The sequence below is a fragment of the Sinocyclocheilus anshuiensis genome, unplaced genomic scaffold, assembly GCF_001515605.1.
Source record: "Sinocyclocheilus anshuiensis isolate Anshui unplaced genomic scaffold, SAMN03320099.WGS_v1.1 scaffold9, whole genome shotgun sequence".
Classification (NCBI taxonomy): Eukaryota; Metazoa; Chordata; class Actinopteri; order Cypriniformes; family Cyprinidae; genus Sinocyclocheilus; species Sinocyclocheilus anshuiensis.
In genome coordinates, this window is record NW_015540887.1 from 2294752 (window position 1) to 2313730 (window position 18979).

At 37.4% G+C, this 18979-nt stretch overlaps 1 protein-coding gene across 6 annotated transcripts in view; it reads left to right on the top strand.

Annotated features, from left to right (window-relative positions):
• pard3bb (par-3 family cell polarity regulator beta b) overlaps positions 1–18979 on the top strand; it is a 336571-nt gene that overhangs the window by 56100 nt on the left and 261492 nt on the right. For all 6 annotated transcript variants that reach the window (XM_016486505.1, XM_016486504.1, XM_016486507.1 and 3 more), the window contains exon 4: positions 17155–17338. In XM_016486505.1, the coding sequence (XP_016341991.1) occupies positions 17155–17338 (184 nt within the window). The remainder of the gene's footprint in view (positions 1–17154; positions 17339–18979) is intronic.

Genomic DNA, 18979 nt, shown 5'->3' on the forward strand with positions numbered 1-18979 from the left:
ATTTTCCAGCTAACCAATTATTCCTCTAATAAACAACGCTTTTATACCACACTTGTCATAATCAGAGCTTATAATTTGTAAATAAATAATTACTGGATTCAAAACAGCAATTAAAAGGCGCTGTGACCGACACTGACTATACATTTTCCCGGAGCATTCAATGCTGTCACTAAACGGTGATGCCACAATAAGAGCATCGTTCACAAGTTTCTGCCTGGACCTAACTAGCCTAGGCACAGGTTTTCAAGCCCTGGGACAAAATGGGATGCTTTAAGGAAAATGTATAGCCTATGTAAGTAATAAGCCTAAAATAAAAATAACAAATTCTTTTCATAAAAAAAAAAAGCGAAATATATCTGACTTAAATAATTAAGCTAACAGATTTAAAACAGAAGTGTGGCGCGGCGCTCCATAAACAAGTTCACGGAAAGGAAAGGATGACAACGCGCATTCTGTTTGTTTGCTTTATTTTGCAAAAGCACAAATCTTGTTTTTATTACGAGTGTGTAAAAATTAAAGTAAACACTTTTGCGGATTATATCTTACTCCAAAAATGGAGTTTTTTTATGTTTCAGCTGTTCGATCGCACCGGCGCCTCGTGCGCACACACCCCACATATTCTAGCATTGCAGTCTGTTCATTATCAAAATAAAATACAGTCAACCAAACATAAGTACTCTCTGCATAAAACTGCCTAACGTGTGAAGTCTCAAGTAAATAACCTGGAAAACATAGCCAAGAAAACAAAAGCGTGAACAAAAATTGGCAGAGCAAAAATCACTTCAGTGTAACCAAAGGAAACATTATTTGGTTTACAATTGTTGATTTTCTCCATATGGTTTTCATCTGTTTTCAATTTTATTATTCCTGTTTATGAATAGAATCACCATAAATATTATCATTGTACCCTGTTACCACCACAGTAACTTTGTAAGGCATCTCAGAACCCACCAATACAGCCACGTCTAAGAAATCCAAATATAACCAGCTCCAACCAATATTTTCTGTTTGCCTTTTATTTAAAGTAATACATTCAGCCTGAGTGAAAAAGATCCCAGCGTACAGTTGAAAGCTCCCCACACAGTGATTTCTGACTGCAGGGTTTATGCAGGCGCTGTAGGATACGCAGGGATTGTTAAATGCTGTGTACAGTGAGACAGCCTGGTAATTACACTGGGAATGATGTGCTTTGTCTGTCTGTATGTGTGTGTGTGTGCGTGTGCGCGTGGGTTTACTACAGGCTGTGCCGGTCCTGTCAAGGAGGTTCTGAGGAGAAAAGGAAATGCTTTTGAATTGACAGTTAAACAAAAGCGGAATTGAGGCATAAAGCGGCAGTAGGAATATGTGTGTGACCTCCCATCAATCACTGACAGAGAGACAGAATCAAAGGAGGTTTTACTGTAGCGCATTATGATTGCTGCAGGATCTCTTACAAGAAATACTCTTGCAGTAGCAGTGATGTACAGTATTGGGATGATAGGTATTGGGACACCTGATCACCAGGTCCCTTTTTGCTTAAAGGTTCTCCACTAGTTTGAACATGTATGCAGGAATTTGTTTACATTCAGACAAAGAGCATGAGTGAGTTCTTATTGTTGGGCAATTGACTCACAGTTTGCTTTCAAATTCATCCCAAAATCAGTGAATACAGTGGTCCACCCTCATGTCATTTCAACTTGATTTGTTCTGCAGAACCGAAAAAAAGAGAACATTTTGAAATATGGTTCTATTTTGTCTATACAATGAAAGTCAGTGGAGTCCAAAACAAAATTGGACCCCATTGACTTTCATTGTATGGGCCAAAAACAAAATATCAAGACATTTCTCAAAATATTTTGTTGCACAGAAGAAAGAGAGTCATATAGATTTGAAATTACATGGAAATCCTGATTGAATGCTAATTATTACAGTTTTAAATCTCTTTTATGATAGGCCAAGTTAAAAACTTTCATTTGGTTGGTAAGGCTCTACTGTAGGTATGTGTGAGAGCAAGTGAGTGAGTGTGATTTGAGAGAGAGTAAAGTGTCATGATTGGGATGCAGTTAACTCTTACAGGAGCTAGGTGGTGCTGTTAATCTATGCTAAGTGTGTGTGTGTGTGTTTGTGTGTTTTTAAGTTTGAACAGTGAGCTGGTTTTCCTCTTTCACTGGGATCCAACATCTTTATTTTTATGTAAAAACAGGTTAAAGAGATAAAAGAGGCATGAGTGAGTGACTGTTGAGTGACAAACGAATATTGAAAAAAAAGGTGTACATAAGTGAACACTTATTAGTATTACTGCGCACTTATTAGTGTTACGTCACACACTGATGACACTTAGAAGGGTTACAATGTGTTTCTTCAGGTTTTGGATAACTGAAAAGATATTTTTAATGTCCTACACATTAGTTCAAGACACCCTAGTTCAAGGCAGCCTGAATGAGCTATTTTTAAATTATTTTGTGTGTGTGTGTGTTTTCCACCCTAGTGTTAACCCTGTAAAGCCTACTGTATCTTATTGGATACACTAAGGCCTCTGAATTATCAGCATTATCAAAATTTTGCTGAAAAACCTGTTGTGCGCAATCCGCAGCTTTCTGACATCTGATTGGTAGTTTATACATGATTTATCAAATATGAACAAAAATAAAAAGTAAAATAAAAAAATAAAAAGTTATTTCATATGTCAGGCTTTACAGGGTTCAGATTTTTTCTTTTATCTCTGTTTAATTTACTTCAAATAAGCAATTTTGATTTTGTTTTCTCAGAGAAGTCAAAGAAGTCTAAAGTCTGTGACTTTGCTCAACCAATTGTGTTAGTTTAGGGTGGGACTACCTGTTAGTCTGACCAATGGAGTATTTGGTGATGCAGGTGCCACAAAAATTATGCATTTCAGCTTAAAGTTTGCCACTTGTTATAGACACAAGAAGATAGAAAATTATGGGAACAAAGAGGGGTGGGATTAAGCTTGGAAAATTTGGATTTGAAGTCTTATTGCTTACATGTGCTCTAAAAATCATGTTGGAGCACATGTGGTAACTGCTAGGCCGCGGCTTATGCAGCGTGACAGTTTAGCCTAGACAAGCAAGCATATAGCTCACTTTCTGTGGGATGGTGTCTGTACTCAGGTGTCCCTAATACATTCCTTTTGATTTTGTGAGAGCGTGTAATTCACGGACCCCAAAATTGATCAGTGTGGCCTGGGTTGGCTTGTGTGGGCTTGATGGATGTGTTTTCTTTGGCAGATATGAAGCAGACAGTCCAGTGTCAGCAAACATGATGGAGGTTGTGCTGGTCGAGTATTACAAAGTTAAGATAAGAAGATTTCATAATAAACACATCCAAGAGATTTCCTGTTCTTCTTGAAATTATAACAAACATGAAGATAAACACGCAGACTTATTTTTCAGTTATGATGACTAGCCTAAAAGTCTGATTTGTGAGAAGCTCACATATAAAAGAATGTTGTACATTAAACCTATAGCGTTATTGTTTGGTATTGTATTGTGAGAAGGATAATTTAGTTTTTGACTACCTTGGTGTCCATTGTTTAGCCACCAAAAATGTATTCACTGGATGTCAATATTTGCTGCAGATATAATATTGAAATAATATTTTGCACTGTGACGTAGATAATTCAGCAGAAAAAATATATTTTGATAATATTGAAATGTTGTATACATTGATAATTTTGCAAATGCAGCATTGAAAGTTTTTGTCAAAAGTTGTACTGTTGTGCACCTGTGTGTCAATAGTTCAGCAGATCAAACAGATCTTTTTACATGTTTAGTGAGATTTTATTCCACTGCATTGATATTTTTTGTATTTTGTCTGCTGAAACAATTAAAATATATCTTTTCAAAAATGTTATACTGTTGTGTACCTTACCATCTGATAATTTTGCAGACAAAACATTGAGATTGTTGTGTACCTGGCTGGCAGTAGTTCAGCTACTGCTAAAAAGTTTAGTAATGTTTTGTATCTTGGTAGTTTAGAAGTCAAATTAAAAAAGAAGAGGACAAGAAGTGTACAATGTTATTGTTGCAAGTGTTTACATTTGTTATAATTTTGTCCTGAAGCACTTTACTTGTGAACTTCTCTCTTTTAAATTGATGTGGAGAAAATGAGCCTAAACATGTTATCTGACTGGAAGGCAGGTGCATTTATCTCAGTTAAGTACTTTCCTGTTTTTTTTTCTTCTCTTGCTGGACCTCTTTTGAATCAGATACTGGCTTCTTCAGTAATGAAGTAGTCACTCCCTATGCTGACTCCACAAAAGCCTGGAGTGGCCTGATTCATGACTGCTTTATGCTAACTCTTGACTGCCTCCATCCAGCACTAAACAACAGAGCAGCATATTTAAGAGTCTGCACTAACCACCTGCATGACACTACATTTAGATGATTAACATTCTATTGATTGGGAAGGGGGCATGAATCAGCAATAACCAGTTTTGATTAGTAGGAGGATGAAGTGAACACGCGTTTTATTGATGTTTGTGGGCGCAGGCCATAGGCGAACTGCTTTCTTATAAATGGGTCTTTCTATGCCTCAGTCGTGAATGTTCTGAGGGGGCATCTTATTCTCATTTTTAGCAGCATCTCATTTCCTTTTTCTCTCCTTCCAGCTCTTTTTTTATGCTTCTCTTTTATCATTTTTATATGTTACTCCCTGGCTTTGTTCCAAACGTAGTGAGCTGCCTGCATAGGCAGCATTTTAAAGGAATAGTTCACCCAAAAATGAAAATTTTGCCATCATTTACTCACCTTCATGTTGTTCCAAACCTGTATAAGTTTCTTTCTTATGTTGAACACAAAGGAAGATATTTTGAAGAACCAAACAGTTGTTGGTCCCCATTGACTTCCATAGTAGGGAAATAAATAATATGGAAGTAAATGGGGACCATCAACTGCTTGATTACCGGCATTCTGCATTCTTCATAATGTCTTCTTTTATGTTCAAGCTAAGAAAGAAAGTCATACAAGTTTGAAACGACATGAGGATGAGTAAATGATGACAAAATTTTCATTTTTGAGTGAACTATCTCTTTAAAGGCAGAGTAAGTGATTTTTCAAAAACACTTTAGAAAACTGATTCGGGCCGAATCGCAAAACAAACTTGTAGCCAATCAGCAATAAGGGGCGTGTCTACTCGTGATGTGGAGGAGAGCGCGTTCAGTGCATGGGACGGACATTAGCCGAGCCGAGCGACAGAAAGATAGAGATGGCGGATAAAAAACAAAAGAGGAAAACGTCTGCGGAACGATAAGGCAAGAAGTAGGACCCGTGTAAATATCAGATCAGCTTTCCAGCGCTGGAGAGAACTCAAGGAGCGGAGGCCTGCGATCGGACGCCGAGGTTGCTTTGTTTCTTCTCAATAGGTGAGTAACACCGTGTCTACAACAGCTAAAGTCTGCCTACACTGGACGCGATCAAACGACCGTTGAAAACCATTTGAAATTTGTGTCAGCACGTCATAAATAGAACCCGGCAACAGTTTTCTGTCGGGATTTGTCCGCGCCGCGCCGCTCATGTCCGTAGACACGGTGTAATATTGGTTTTGCTTTGTTTCACAGAACTAATCGTTGCCTGGGTTGCGTACGTATATGTGGGGCGGAGCTATCAAAATAGGGGCAAGACCCTTTTGGGGTAGGGGCGTGTTTGTTTTATTCAAATATCAACATTGGCTACCAGAAATCACTTACTCTGCCTTTAAGGCAGGGGTCGGCAAGTAAGTTTGGCATCGGGCCAAACAAAATTTTCACCACTAGATGGCGGGCCAGAACATAGTCAGGATAATTTAAGAAATTAATTGATGAAAAATGCAACTAGAATTGCCTGTGACAGACTGTGCGCCACCTTCGCTCCGCGTCTAAAGTAGTTCAGTTTGTTTGAAATATCACAGTTCTGTTCATAACGTATATTAAAAAATAAAATAACAGGAGAGTTTCAAAGTGGCTTATTGGAACACTAGTGTGCAAACTTTTTTCCTACCACATGACAAGCTAATAACATGGTTGTCAGCATTAAAAGGTATAATTGCTGCTTTTTGCAGCGCAAATTTTGTTTGTGATGAAAATAACTACGTTTTCGTCAGTTATTTTACCTACGGATCGATGCATTCTTACAGATTTCTGCTCATTCGAAATCGGACACAGATGAAGCACTGTAAGATTACATTTGTTTGAATGCATTATTGAGAGAGCGTGTGAATAAGTGTTGTAGTACTTGAAATCATGCTTTCAGCTGAAAATATTCAGTATCTAGAAGGAACAAACAAATTCCTTGAGAACTATAACTTCCCGCTCAATTGCCGTCATCATAGCTTCACATTCTTTCTGATTTGAGTGATCCTTCTCTATCAAGCTAGCTAAATGTTTAACGTGAATTCTTGCTAAATATGCAGTTATATTACGGGCCATTGGCATGAATTGTACTCGTGATGGAGCGGTGGTGAAGCGCTCTAGGAGTGAGTGAAAATCACGCTCCGACTTTTAAAAAATCCGCTCCTCGCTCCGGTCAAAATCACACCGCTCCGCTCGCATACTCTGATTGTGAGTAACTGTTGCTGTCATGACAGATATATTTCAGAACCAGTCGCTATCAAAATAATCTGGCTGCGGGCACGGGCCAGATATTATTGCTGGCGGGCCAGTTTTGGTTATCATGTAGTACCATAATTATAATTTACATACTTCATGATTTACAGTAGGTAGTCCACCAAAATGCCTATTACTGCCGTGAGGCCACAGTGTTAAATAAAGCCCAGTCACATGTAGTGGTCGACCGATATGGGTTTTTTGACAGCCAATGCTGATTCCGATATCTTGGAAAGCAGGGTGGCTGATGGCCAATATAATTTTATTTATTTTAATTTATATTTAAGAAATTTGAAATCATTTGAAAATGAATTAAAAATAATTACACTTTAGAAGACAAAGCATTTTTTACAAATAAATAAATATTTAATAAAAATCTAATTAATAAGGAAGTAAACACTGTAACCAACAGGGCACTCAGTATTCTGGGAAGTTTGTGTGCATTGGGAATCATATTTTTTTTTTTCAAATAAAGCCAAGGTAACACTCATTTTACATACAGCACGCAATGAAAATGACATGAATATGACAGTGGGCAAATGCATAAAGCGCAGCATAATTTAAAATCACGAGTTTAAAGTATGTGTCCAGTAAAGCTGAAATCTCCTCCTATCCTACGGGCTGTTGGCATGAATTGTACTCGTGATGGAGCGGTGGTGAAGCGCTCTAGGAGTGAGTGAAAATCACGCTCCGACTTTTAAAAAATCCGCTCCTCGCTCCGGTCAAAATCACACCGCTCCGCTCGCATACTCTGATTGTGAGTAACTGTTGCTGTCATGACAGATATATTTCAGAACCAGTCGCTATCAAAATAATCTGGCTGCGGGCGCGGGCCAGATATTATTGCTGGTGGGCCAGTTTTGGTCCACGGGCCGCCTGTTGCCGACCACTGCTTTAAGGCATCATAAGGGTGATTCACTACCAAAGGCACAACAATGTAGGCAGCATGACTGTGCTGTATTCTAAGATGTTTTTTTTTTTGGCTAAATCTTAGGGCAACATTCTTCAGGGCGAAGACAATCCCAGAATGCAATCTGACGAGTTCAGTGAAAAAGTCCATCCAGGATGGCGGCTGCAGTGAACAGAATGTTTATCAACAATAATACATTCACTAGTGAAAAATCTTTATTGAAATGTTCTTTTTACACATTATTTATGTGTATGCATGTATTTTTATTCTTAAGTTCTGTGGTGTTAGCGTAGCATACTAACACCGGACTATGTGTGCTTTGTGTGAAGGGCACTATTTGTGTGGCTCTCACAGTTGCTGCTTAGATAGTGTTCAAAATCAGTGATGAAGTTACAATTGAGTTGGGATGCTGCTGTAGAAGGCAGGTGTCTATAGACAGCAAGGCAGCTCACTAGGTCACTAGAGCTTATGTCTCTGTCTCAGGTCTGCAGGATGTAGTGTTGTCCAGCATGCTTTGCCAGGCTGCTGTGTTTAGAGCACTTTGCTGCATGTGTTAAACACATTAAGACAGATGTGTTTATGACACTCTGGGGTTCAATGAGAAAGACCTTTGCCACACCGCAAAACACAGCAGCTTTAAAGCCCAAGAGAGGGAGCATGGGATTGCGGTTTAGAGGTGGAGAGACAACTAACCCTGTCTATACCGTATACTCGAGCTTTATGTTGTAACACACCGATTAGATTGCTTGCATTATATTCAGCAAAGATGTCTACACTGGAAGTTCCCCTTGCAGTGGCCTTCAGTTGATGGATGTCCCGTTTCTGTTTCTGACACAGCAGCTATTCCTCCCACATTATTTTCTCTGCCACTCTGAAGTAAAACTATTTTACTTATAAATGCCATGTGTCAGCCAATATAGTTGTTTGATGCCTGATGCCAATACTATGTTTGAGAGCAGGCTGGATGATTTGATTTTGACAAAAAAAATCAACACTTATTTTAATGCACAATATTAACTACAGTATGTTTTATCAAATTCTCATTAAAAATGATACATCTATTGATGGATAATGCTGAATTAAATTTTATTTGTTAGATATTCTACCGTTCAAAAGGTCAGGGTTAGTAAAAAACATTTTTATTCAGCATGGATGCATTAAATTGATCAAAAGAGACATTGAAGGCATTTATAATGTTACAAAAGTTTCTATTTAAAATAATGTTCTTTTGAACTTTGTATTCATCTAATAATCCTGAAAAAATGTATCATGGTTCACTCAAAAATATTAAGCAGTACAACTGTTGTCAGCATATAAATGATTCTCAAGCATATTAGAATGATTTCTGAAGGATCATGTGACACTGAAGACTGGAATAATGATACTGAAAATTCAGCTTTGCATCATGTGAATAAATACCTTTTTTTTCACATGATGTATTTTATGTAATTTTGTATTTTGGATCAAATATATGCAATGCAAATATATGTAATCTGTTATATCTACACCAGCTAATGATGTTTCTGGTTAGACTTGCTAATTTAAATATTTTTTTGTTCATAACAAATAAGTAGCAATATAGAAGTAATATGTTTGGTTTGGCTTTGCTATTTTTAAACAGTCTATTCCAGATCTTTTTATACCAGTGGATTTCTTTTGAACATACCAGTGGCACACCAATTATTTACCAAATTTTATTCTATATTTCTGCGGTCTTATTTATTGTACAACTTCAGTGCTTCTAATGTAGATTATCTTGACACGACGCTGCTCATGTCCTGTGTTTGAGATAAATGAAGGTTGATAGGAGAGATTTCATGCTCTCTCTTAAAAACGTCTTAAATACTTTCTCAATGCATGCAGGTTGCAAGATTATAATTTTCTTTTACAGGGGTATAATGGTTTGTTTTAATAAGACTTAGTCATGGAGGCAGAGGAGAGCAGATGATCTATCTGACTTGTCATTCTAACAGCTTTCATATCCTCACATGCTAATTTAGGTGCTATCGATCTAATACAGACACAGCCCACATTAAAGCACGCACAGATAAATCTTTCAGTCAGTAACCCATAAATATCAGTCAGTAACCCATATGGTGTACCCATATATTGTGCCATTGATAACTACTTTGTGTTTCAGAGCCGTCTCTGATACTCCACACTAATTCATCTGCTTGAATCCATTAGATAAGTTTGAACTTTCTCTGCGGTGTCACAGGCCATCAATAGCAGAACTTCTTGGAGGGAGGAAGCAGCCCCGCCATTTTCCTCCTCTCTCTTATTGTCTCCTTCCTCTAATAGAGTCGGTTTTGTTATTGTGCTTGACAGGTTCTTATTCCACTGTCAGATGTAATTTGCCATCGATCTCACACCTTTTACACACCTGTGTGAGTGTGCTGTCTTGTGTGTGTGCTTTCTTCCATCCCCAGTCCATGTGACCGTGTGTCTGTAACCATGTCCGTTTCAGTTTCAAATTGTCATATCTGTAATTAACGCCTCTAGACTGCTACAGAAATAACAGTCATCAGTGTTCAGACAGCGACTGTGCCACTCAAACTGCCGCTGAATGAGCTATCGATGAACTAGCGGATAATCCATATTCAAACTCTCGCTATTTGGGCTGAGAGTATGAACAGCTCTGTAAAAATCAACGTTATGTTGTTTAAATTGTAGGATGACAAGTAAAATGCCGGTGTCTGGGTTATTGTGAGGACTCAGACTATCTAAGGACAGAGAGTAAGAGGAGGCTATTTACCCTGTCGAGCAGTTCCACTTGATAACAGACTATTGATCCAATTTTGGAGTCTGAACGCTTCAGTATTGGTTCCTCGTGAAGCCCGAAGGTTGTCGAGGGTAGTGTGTGATTCTTGCGTGGTAAAGTGAACTAGACCGGGTCCAGTGGGCGCATGATTGGGTAATCGAGCTGATGGATTTAACTCATTTGGCTAAAGTAAGTTTGGACACATTTGTACTCCTTGTATAGAGGTAGTGCTGTGATTAAATAGGCAGGGTTAAAATAAGTGGCAGTATTGAGTTGGCTCCTGCTGCAGGCCTGTTCCTTGGCCAACGTGTCTTAATTTCCTCAGGTTTGCTTAGGGTTTATCTAATTAGACCTTAAGAAACGAGATGACTTCAGCTTTTTCATTTCAGGCAAGGTTTATTAGGACTATTAGCTAGCTATATGGAGTTGAGAGTTAAAACAACAGCTTAGAAAAGTTGCGTTGAGGCTGCTAATCCTTTCTTGTGCTCAGTCATGTAGAGCTTTGGTGCTCAAGCGAGTGATGTACTGTAGGTTTGTAATGTCATTCCTCTAATTTCTGTGTGCAATGATACAGTCAGAACTCAGCAAGCTTGTCAATCTACAGATCGCCATCATTTACCATGGAGTTACTGTAGTAACACTAACTGCACCATGATATTGTGGCAGAAATGTGAAATATTCATATCTAATTTTATAATATCATTAATGTAGACATGTATTAAATGTATTAAAGGAGTAGGCTAATGCAATATAATTTTATGTAATTAATATTTTTGTGATTAAGCTATAGCGTTTGTGCATTTATATTTAGACTACTGTTTTTCATACACATAGCTAGAAACCATATGGTTTTGGATAATGGACATAAATTTACATCTGCATTCCAACTCAAGCTACTGCTACTGACAACTGAAGCTACAGACAAATGTGCATTTCTAAGAGACAAAAAAATGTAAATGTAGTATTATTAATATTATAATCTATCTATCTGTACATATTTATCTGTTTTTACGTGAGATTACCTTTGACCTCAGTCTGTCATACTGTTAGATGTGATATTTCGATATTGATCATGTATCAGTACATCCATGCTACATATAGCTCGATCCCTCCTTTAAAATAAGTCTAGACTTTTTTCACTCAGTTTATTACCTGTCAGGTAAAAATCTAAATTCTGATTGCTTGTCAAAGTACTGTAATAGCACACCTCTTAAGTTGATTTGAGATATTGATGTTTATAGCACAAACCGTGTCAGTCTCTTTATCTTTAATCTTTAATACTAATAGTGTGGCAGATTTTATACATAAGCGTTTGGTATTATGATGTGTATTTTTGTGGTTTTGTTTTTTTGCGTGTGTGTTTGGTGGTAGCGGATGGTGGTGTTAAAGATGAAACTGAATTGAATCCTGTCTGCTCTCATATGTGGGCAACTCTTAGACATGTTTCCCTTCGGACGCTGGCCCAGCCAGTTTTATTGGAGGGCCGACATTCTGCTAGAAATAAATGAGACATCACACAGAGCCAAATAGGAAGGGGGGGACAGAGAGAGAGCAGGAAAGCGAAATATTAGCGTGAAACCCTTTGCTCTCTTTTCTGCTTCCTTCTCTCTCTCTTCTCCCAGGGTGAGCAGATTGATGACATTTCTAAAGCTCCATGCTCTCTCCTCCCTCTGGTACAGAGGAAGTGCTCCTCTCCTCTCCTGCCTCTCTGAATAAATCAAAACCCTTCCTCACTGATCATGCCCCAGCCCTTCTGCTGTGTGTGTGTGTGTGTGTGTGTGTGTGTGTGTGGAGAGGTTCTGGCCATGAAGATCTGTCAGGAATAGCAGTGGGCCTAATCAGAAATAAGGGTTTTGGTCTTGGGAAAGGAATGATAGCAATCAGTGATGGATGGATGGATGGATAAATGGATAGATGAGGAGGTATTGGTTGAGGGGAAGTGAGGATTGCATTGAGGGTAATGCTGCGTGCCATTAAAATTTTGGAAGTGAGAGATTCCTACTTGATGGCTCTGTTCCAAAACCTAGTGAGCTGCCTTGCTGTTTACTGCCTACATAGGCAGCATCCTAATTGAATTCAACCCCAAAAGGGACAAATAGGTGTACATAAGCTGCAACTCCACAAATGATTAATACATGGCTTGCTAAGCTAACAATGTGATACTCTAAGGAGCAGAAAAAAAATGTTGTAATTAAAATTAAAGTACTATTAAAGGGATGGTTCACCCAAAAATTTAAATTCTGTCATTAATTACTCACCCTCATGACGTTTCAAACCCGTAAGACCTTCGTTCATCTTCTACCTATTAGATACATATATGTCTCCATAAGCAACTTTTCTCGCTACAGGGAAGAATGATTCACTGAATGTATTTGTCATCTAGTGAATCATTCTTCCCTGTAGAGAGAAAAGTTGCTTAATTTCTCTGCCAGACAATGGCCTTTTTTGTTGGTCTTCCTTTAGTGACAATAATGTTATCAGACTTGTCCTCCCGCGGATGAGCAATGCATCTGATTGTGAATATTCTTAAGTTTCTCAAAATCTGGTATCTCTGAGCTAGGCCTGGGCGATAAAACGGTATCGATATTTATCGATGGTACACCTTCTTCGATAACGATAGAAAAAAATGTTCGATATAGCGCACGATATAGGCACGTGCTATGAGTGACACACAAACACGAACATGAGTGCTGTGCCTGCCTGTAAAGAGGAGATTGTGAGTAAAGAATGAAAATTAGTCGAATTTACAATAAACATTTGCATTTGAATGCAAAAATAGTACAATCGAATGTTAGGTGTGCATCAGGGAGCGTCATCAGTGGAGCGCGAGATTCGGTGATGATGATGTAAGTGACGTTGTTGCATTTTAATGTTTTATAAGTCTAGCCCACAAGACGCGCCGCTGCAGTGTTATTCGTTCAAAATATTAGAGAAATATAGTTGCTCAATGCGTAGAAGATCTTGATTAGGTTAAAACCGAAACCAAGCCATTCACACAGAATGCATATTCAGTGCATTTTTTAGACGGACAAATATGACTGCTGCTCTCACGTCTCATACAAGAGATGTATAGAAAGCCATGCAGAGTTAAAACAGTTTACATTTTTAGAAAACGCGTCACGAATTTGTGGAGGTTTATTCCATTTCACTGCGTGTCTTATGTTTTTAAAGGCAATCTGTGTGATGGGCGATTCGGCTCTTTGTATTAAGCAATGCATAAATACATGATGCTGTTTTGTTCATAATTGTTTATGCAATTTACGAAATTATGTTTGATTTATATGAGTTAATTTAGACGTAATGCACGTTTTTCTTTTTATAGACATTTATTTTCTTTGCGTTGGCAATTTAATGTGCTGCATTATTTTGCTCATTGCACCCTCCTGTGGCTTCGGGAGACAAGCCAAAAGTTTCCTTCAGACCTATTTAATCTGCATATAAAATATTAGAAATTAGATATTTGTTTAATTTTTATTTTGTGTTTGACTGTTAAAACAAAAAATATTTGTTTTTTGTCTCAATACATTGGGTTAATAAAAAAATACAGTGGTTAAATTTAAACGTTTTTTTCTATTGCTCTTTGTTTAAAAAAAAAAAAAAAAGGTTATAAAAAATGTCAATAATTATCGATACCTAACGATATGAAACATTATATCGTTGATACATTTTTTTAGCTATATCGCCCAGCCCTATTTCTGACCCTTCATACAAGCAGAGGAATGCACACGCATACGTCATGGTACTCTTGTGAATGCGTGTCGAAGACTGACATGGAAGAAAATAAATTGTTGAATAAAGTCGTTATTTTTGTTTTCTTTGCACACAATAAGTATTCTCATAGCTTCATAACATTACAGTTGAACTACTGATGTCACATGGACTATTTTAACGATGTCCTTGCTACATTTCTGGGCCTTGAACGTGGTAATTCCGATGCTGTCTATGCAGGGTCAGAGAATAAAAATATCTTAATTCATGTGTTGTAAGATGAATGAAGGGCTTACGGGTCATGAGGGTGAGTACTGAATGACAGAATTTTCATTTTTGGGTGAACTATCCCTTTAAAATCAACTTTCCCTTCATTCGCTATAAAGAGTTGCCTTTTTTCACAAAAAGTTGCGTAAGACACTTCTGTTTTAACTTTAAGAGTTGTTTGAAATTTACCCCTGGTTTCACAGGCAAGGCTTAAGCCTAGTCCCAGTCTAAAATGTAAGTCTGAGCTGTCTGAGCTGTTTCAGCTGAAAGAAACTTGCACTGAGTGATCTTAAAATATATCAGTGCCTTTGTTTTGTCTCAAGATGGACACTAATGTTTTTTTTTTCTAAGGCACATCTATAAAAATTACTTAAATGTCCTTATTGAACTATGGCCTAATCCTGGCTTAGTCTAAGCCCTGTCTGTGAAACCAGGACTCAGAGTTTAATAATTAAATTTATCTAGGATGATGAAAGGTGTGTTTCTTTTTTTGTGATGGGACATTACTATTCAAAGGCTTGGGTAAGTTTTTTTTTTTTGTATTAAAAAAAAACAAAATTTTTTTTAAGAAGTCTTTTATGTTCATGGCTACACTTACTTGATTAATATTTTAATATTAATTAACATTAAAATTATAAAACATTATTACAATTAAATAACTGCTTTCTATATATATATATATTTTTTTTAATGTAATTTATTCCTGTGATGCGAATCTGAATTTTCAGCAGCTATTACATCAGTCTTCAGTGTCAAATGATCCTTCAGAAATCATGCTAATATGCTGATTTAGCGCACAAGAAGAATGACAGTTAAATAAGCCCAGTCTCATAAGGATGGAGATAAATAATAAAAATTATGCAAAATGCTGTATCATAGTTGGTAAAGAGATATGTTTGTATCCTGAATATAACACTCTCTTATTTAAGTCATACACACACACACACACACACACACACACACACATTTTCCTGAATGTCACAGTGTCACAGTGTATTGTTTATTTATGTGTTTACTCTCCTGCTGCCTCTCTCAGGCAGGAAGCCTCTGGTTTTACCAGCAAACTCCTCTTTCTGTCCCTGACTGCATTTATTCACTGCATTCACTCTCATATACATATGCTCTACATGCACAGACGCACACGTGTGGAGGCCGCTAGAACAGCAGTGCAGCAGAAGTCTAAGTGCAGTGTCAGTGACTCTGTGAATAGGGACGGATGCATGTATTTAACTGTGCTGATGAGGCCGGCAGGCCTCACACACACAAAGTGAGTGAATGGATGTCATCGCATACTGAGATCAACACATTACACACTAGCCATGCTGGGCTCTTTAGATGTCCTCTGTAGCGTCCTGATCCATAAGGTAATGAAGGCCAGTGTGAATCATTTTATTTCTTTATATGTAAAATATATTGGGTATAAAATATTTTGCAGTGTTGTCTAAATTCTAAAATGTTTCATTCCACATATAGTGCGTTATTTTATAACCATAATGCACTTTGATTTATAGTGTAAAACGGACACTTGCTGACTTTTTGATAGAAGTCTCTTATACTGACAAGACTGCATTTACTTGATCAAAAATAAAGTAAAACATTAATATTTATATTCAGAACTATTAATGCAATTGAAAATAGCTGTTTTCAATTTTAATGCATTTTAGAATGTAATTTATTTCTGTGATTTTAGCATCATTACTTCCGTCTTCAGTGTCACATGATCCTTCAGAAATCATTCCAATATGTTAATATGATGCTCAAGAATCATTTCTTATGATCAATATTGAAAACAGTTGTCCTGCTTAATATTTTTGTGAAAACCCTGATACAGTTTTTCAGGATTCTTTATGAATATAAAATTCAAAAGAACAGCATTTATTTGAAATATAAATCTTTTGTAACAATGTAAAAGTCTTTGTCACTGGATCTATTTAATGCTTCCTTGTTGAATAAAAGTATGCATTTCTTTAAAAAAAAATAATCAGTCTATTTAAAAAATGTGTTTTGCAATATAATGCGAAAAATATGCAGATTGGTAATGAGTAATTAATTTTTAGACATTAACTTAAAGTTAATGGCAAGTGTTTTATCTTTCTTGACTAAGCAATTTGCTGAGAACATTAGTGTTGAAGGACTGTACGCAGACAAAATGATCATTTGGTCGATGGTTCAAATATTAGGTTTGCTACTTTAGGGGTGAATGAACACCAATCACTTCCACGTTTTCATTTACTGCTGTATGTGGTATATAGGCAAAAGTGATTGAGTGGACAAATGAGAAATTTGGATACAGCCATTGTGTGATGCTTGTAGAGTTGTCTTTAAGCAGCAGCTATGGTGTTCTGATTACGTATCACCCAGATGATAACCCAGAGGTTATTCTAAATGGTAGTTTCCAAAAATCAAATATGATTAGGCTACGTGTTTACATGTGTTTGATGTGTGTATTTCTGGCATTGGGTATGCATTGTGATGTGGTTAGTGTTTCTTAAGTCTGTGTGTCAGTCTGTGCTACTTTATTTTTATTTTTTTTAATGAAAGCTTAACTTGATTGCATCATTCTCAGTGCTTCGTGGTATTGGGTGGGCGATTTGCTTGTTACGATTCTCTGATTGATAAGAGTTTTTTGCATAATCATGTATAATATAGTTTTTTTCACCAGGGATTAAGCTGTTAAGCATGATTATTTGAAAAATTAAGCTGGAGTAATGTGCACTGATTACAAAAACCAACAATTAACAAGTTTGGAGCTCAGAGTAGGTCGGTTTCTAGGTCTTAAGTTATTGTTAAAAATCAATTCCCCTATGTTTTTCCCCTTTTGAAATCCGAATCTTGCACTCGGTTCCTCTATGAGCATCTCTTTAACTGTACATTTTAACTGTATCTGACCTATCTGCTCTAAATTGTACTGCTCTGCTGTGTGTCCCACAGCTGATCGCTGTATACGAGGAACAGGAGGCCCAGAAGAGGGGCGCCATGAGTCCCGGTAATGGAACAGGGACAAGAAGCAGCCTAAACGGACAGTCCAGCCCAGAACCCTATGACTCTGAACTCGCCTGCTTCCAGCCAATCAAAGGAGGAGAGATCGAAGTCAACTCATCTGCTCTCAAATCCAGTATGTATCCAGTAGAAAAGATGAGCACAATCTGTAAAAAAGGTATTGGTACTATATCCACGTTAGAGAAACAGAGCTGTGATCAAACATAAGCGCTTCTGAGTTAATGGTGAGTGAAATAATAGACTGCCAGTATGAAAGATGATATTATATGCCATAATCAGGCCCTGTTTTAAGCTTGAAATGCTCTGACTCACTCATGTAGCTGTGAACAAATGAACACCATTCTTACAGCATTACGGCACTTTTTCATATTAAAGTATCACTTTTAATACACAACTCACCTTAATCAACCTCTGTTTCATATCTTTAAACTGTAATAATATCTGCCTGAAGAATTTCACCATCAGAGAAAAAGCAGTTGATGCTGAGAAGTACGAAACTTTTATATTTAGACCTCCGGCTTTTTTTTCTTCATATATTTGGGACATATTCTCTTAGTTTGGACAGGTCTGGAATACTTCAGTCGTTTCAGTTCTGTACTACTGCTCCTCAGGGAACCATGTGTTTTTCATCTGGGCAGGTTTCACCTTTGCCTGATGTCATTCACACTTCCAATACAGAAAACGCATACCTATTTCTTCTAAATGTCACCGTGTGTGTGTGATTTAGAACATGTTTACACTCTGAAATGAAACCCTCAGTGAAATAAGCCGGGGAATCGTGTGTATGTATGTTCGCATGTGTGAGTTTCTTTGTGTCTCCTTGTAAATCCGCCCCTTTGTGTTTTAAGTTTCATTGTAAAAGTAGACATGGGGCTTGCAAAGTTCAGCGTGCTGGAAAAGTGGCTTTTTTTTCGCGATCCAGGCATTCCTGGGAAGTGCTCGAGTTTCCTCGTCTCTACTTCAAGGTAGAGGTGTCAGTTGACTGAGTGATCTTTTCCTCTTTCATTCTCCACGGCTGTAAATATGCCGTTTGTCACGTCGACAGGGTCTGACATACATCTGTATCTGGATCATTTGTAAAGAAGAGAGATCACACGTGCCTCTGCATATACAGACATGATGTCTGAGTGGGGAAAGAAAGTGGTAGGAGAGCGTTTGAAATTGTAACTCAAAGGTGTTCACACATGGCATATGAACATAAACCGGTCCGTGCCTTCTGTCTGGCAAAATGATGGGGTCTTTAGGTGTGTTTTAACACCTGACATTAACATGCGTTTTCAATGGTGTCCTGCAGTGATGACGTATTTTTGTTGGCCAACCTGGACATTAGCATCACTAATTAAATTATTATTAGCATTACTAACTAAAACCCATTTGGATTTTTTTTCATTGGCTTTGAGATTATTGCGAAAAATAACCAACAAAGGTTTATGATTATTACATGTTTTGTTCACCCTGAAAATCTTCACAAATGAGCACAACAATGAATTTTCAAGCTTAAATAAAATTGCCAAAAAAAAAAAAAAGTTAAACCGAGAGTTGGGTATAATTAGAATTTTAGCAATTCTAAATTTGCTTATCGATTCCAATTCTTAATGATTCCTTTTTTCGATTCCAATAAGATGTTAATAAGATTCCATGTTCATACTTACTGCAAAAAAATGCGCTGTTACTTTAATTCAGCGCAGCAGTAGACTCGGTGCGGAAACGATCTCTGCACTGCTGCAGATGCACCGCTACTGGAACACACTGCCGG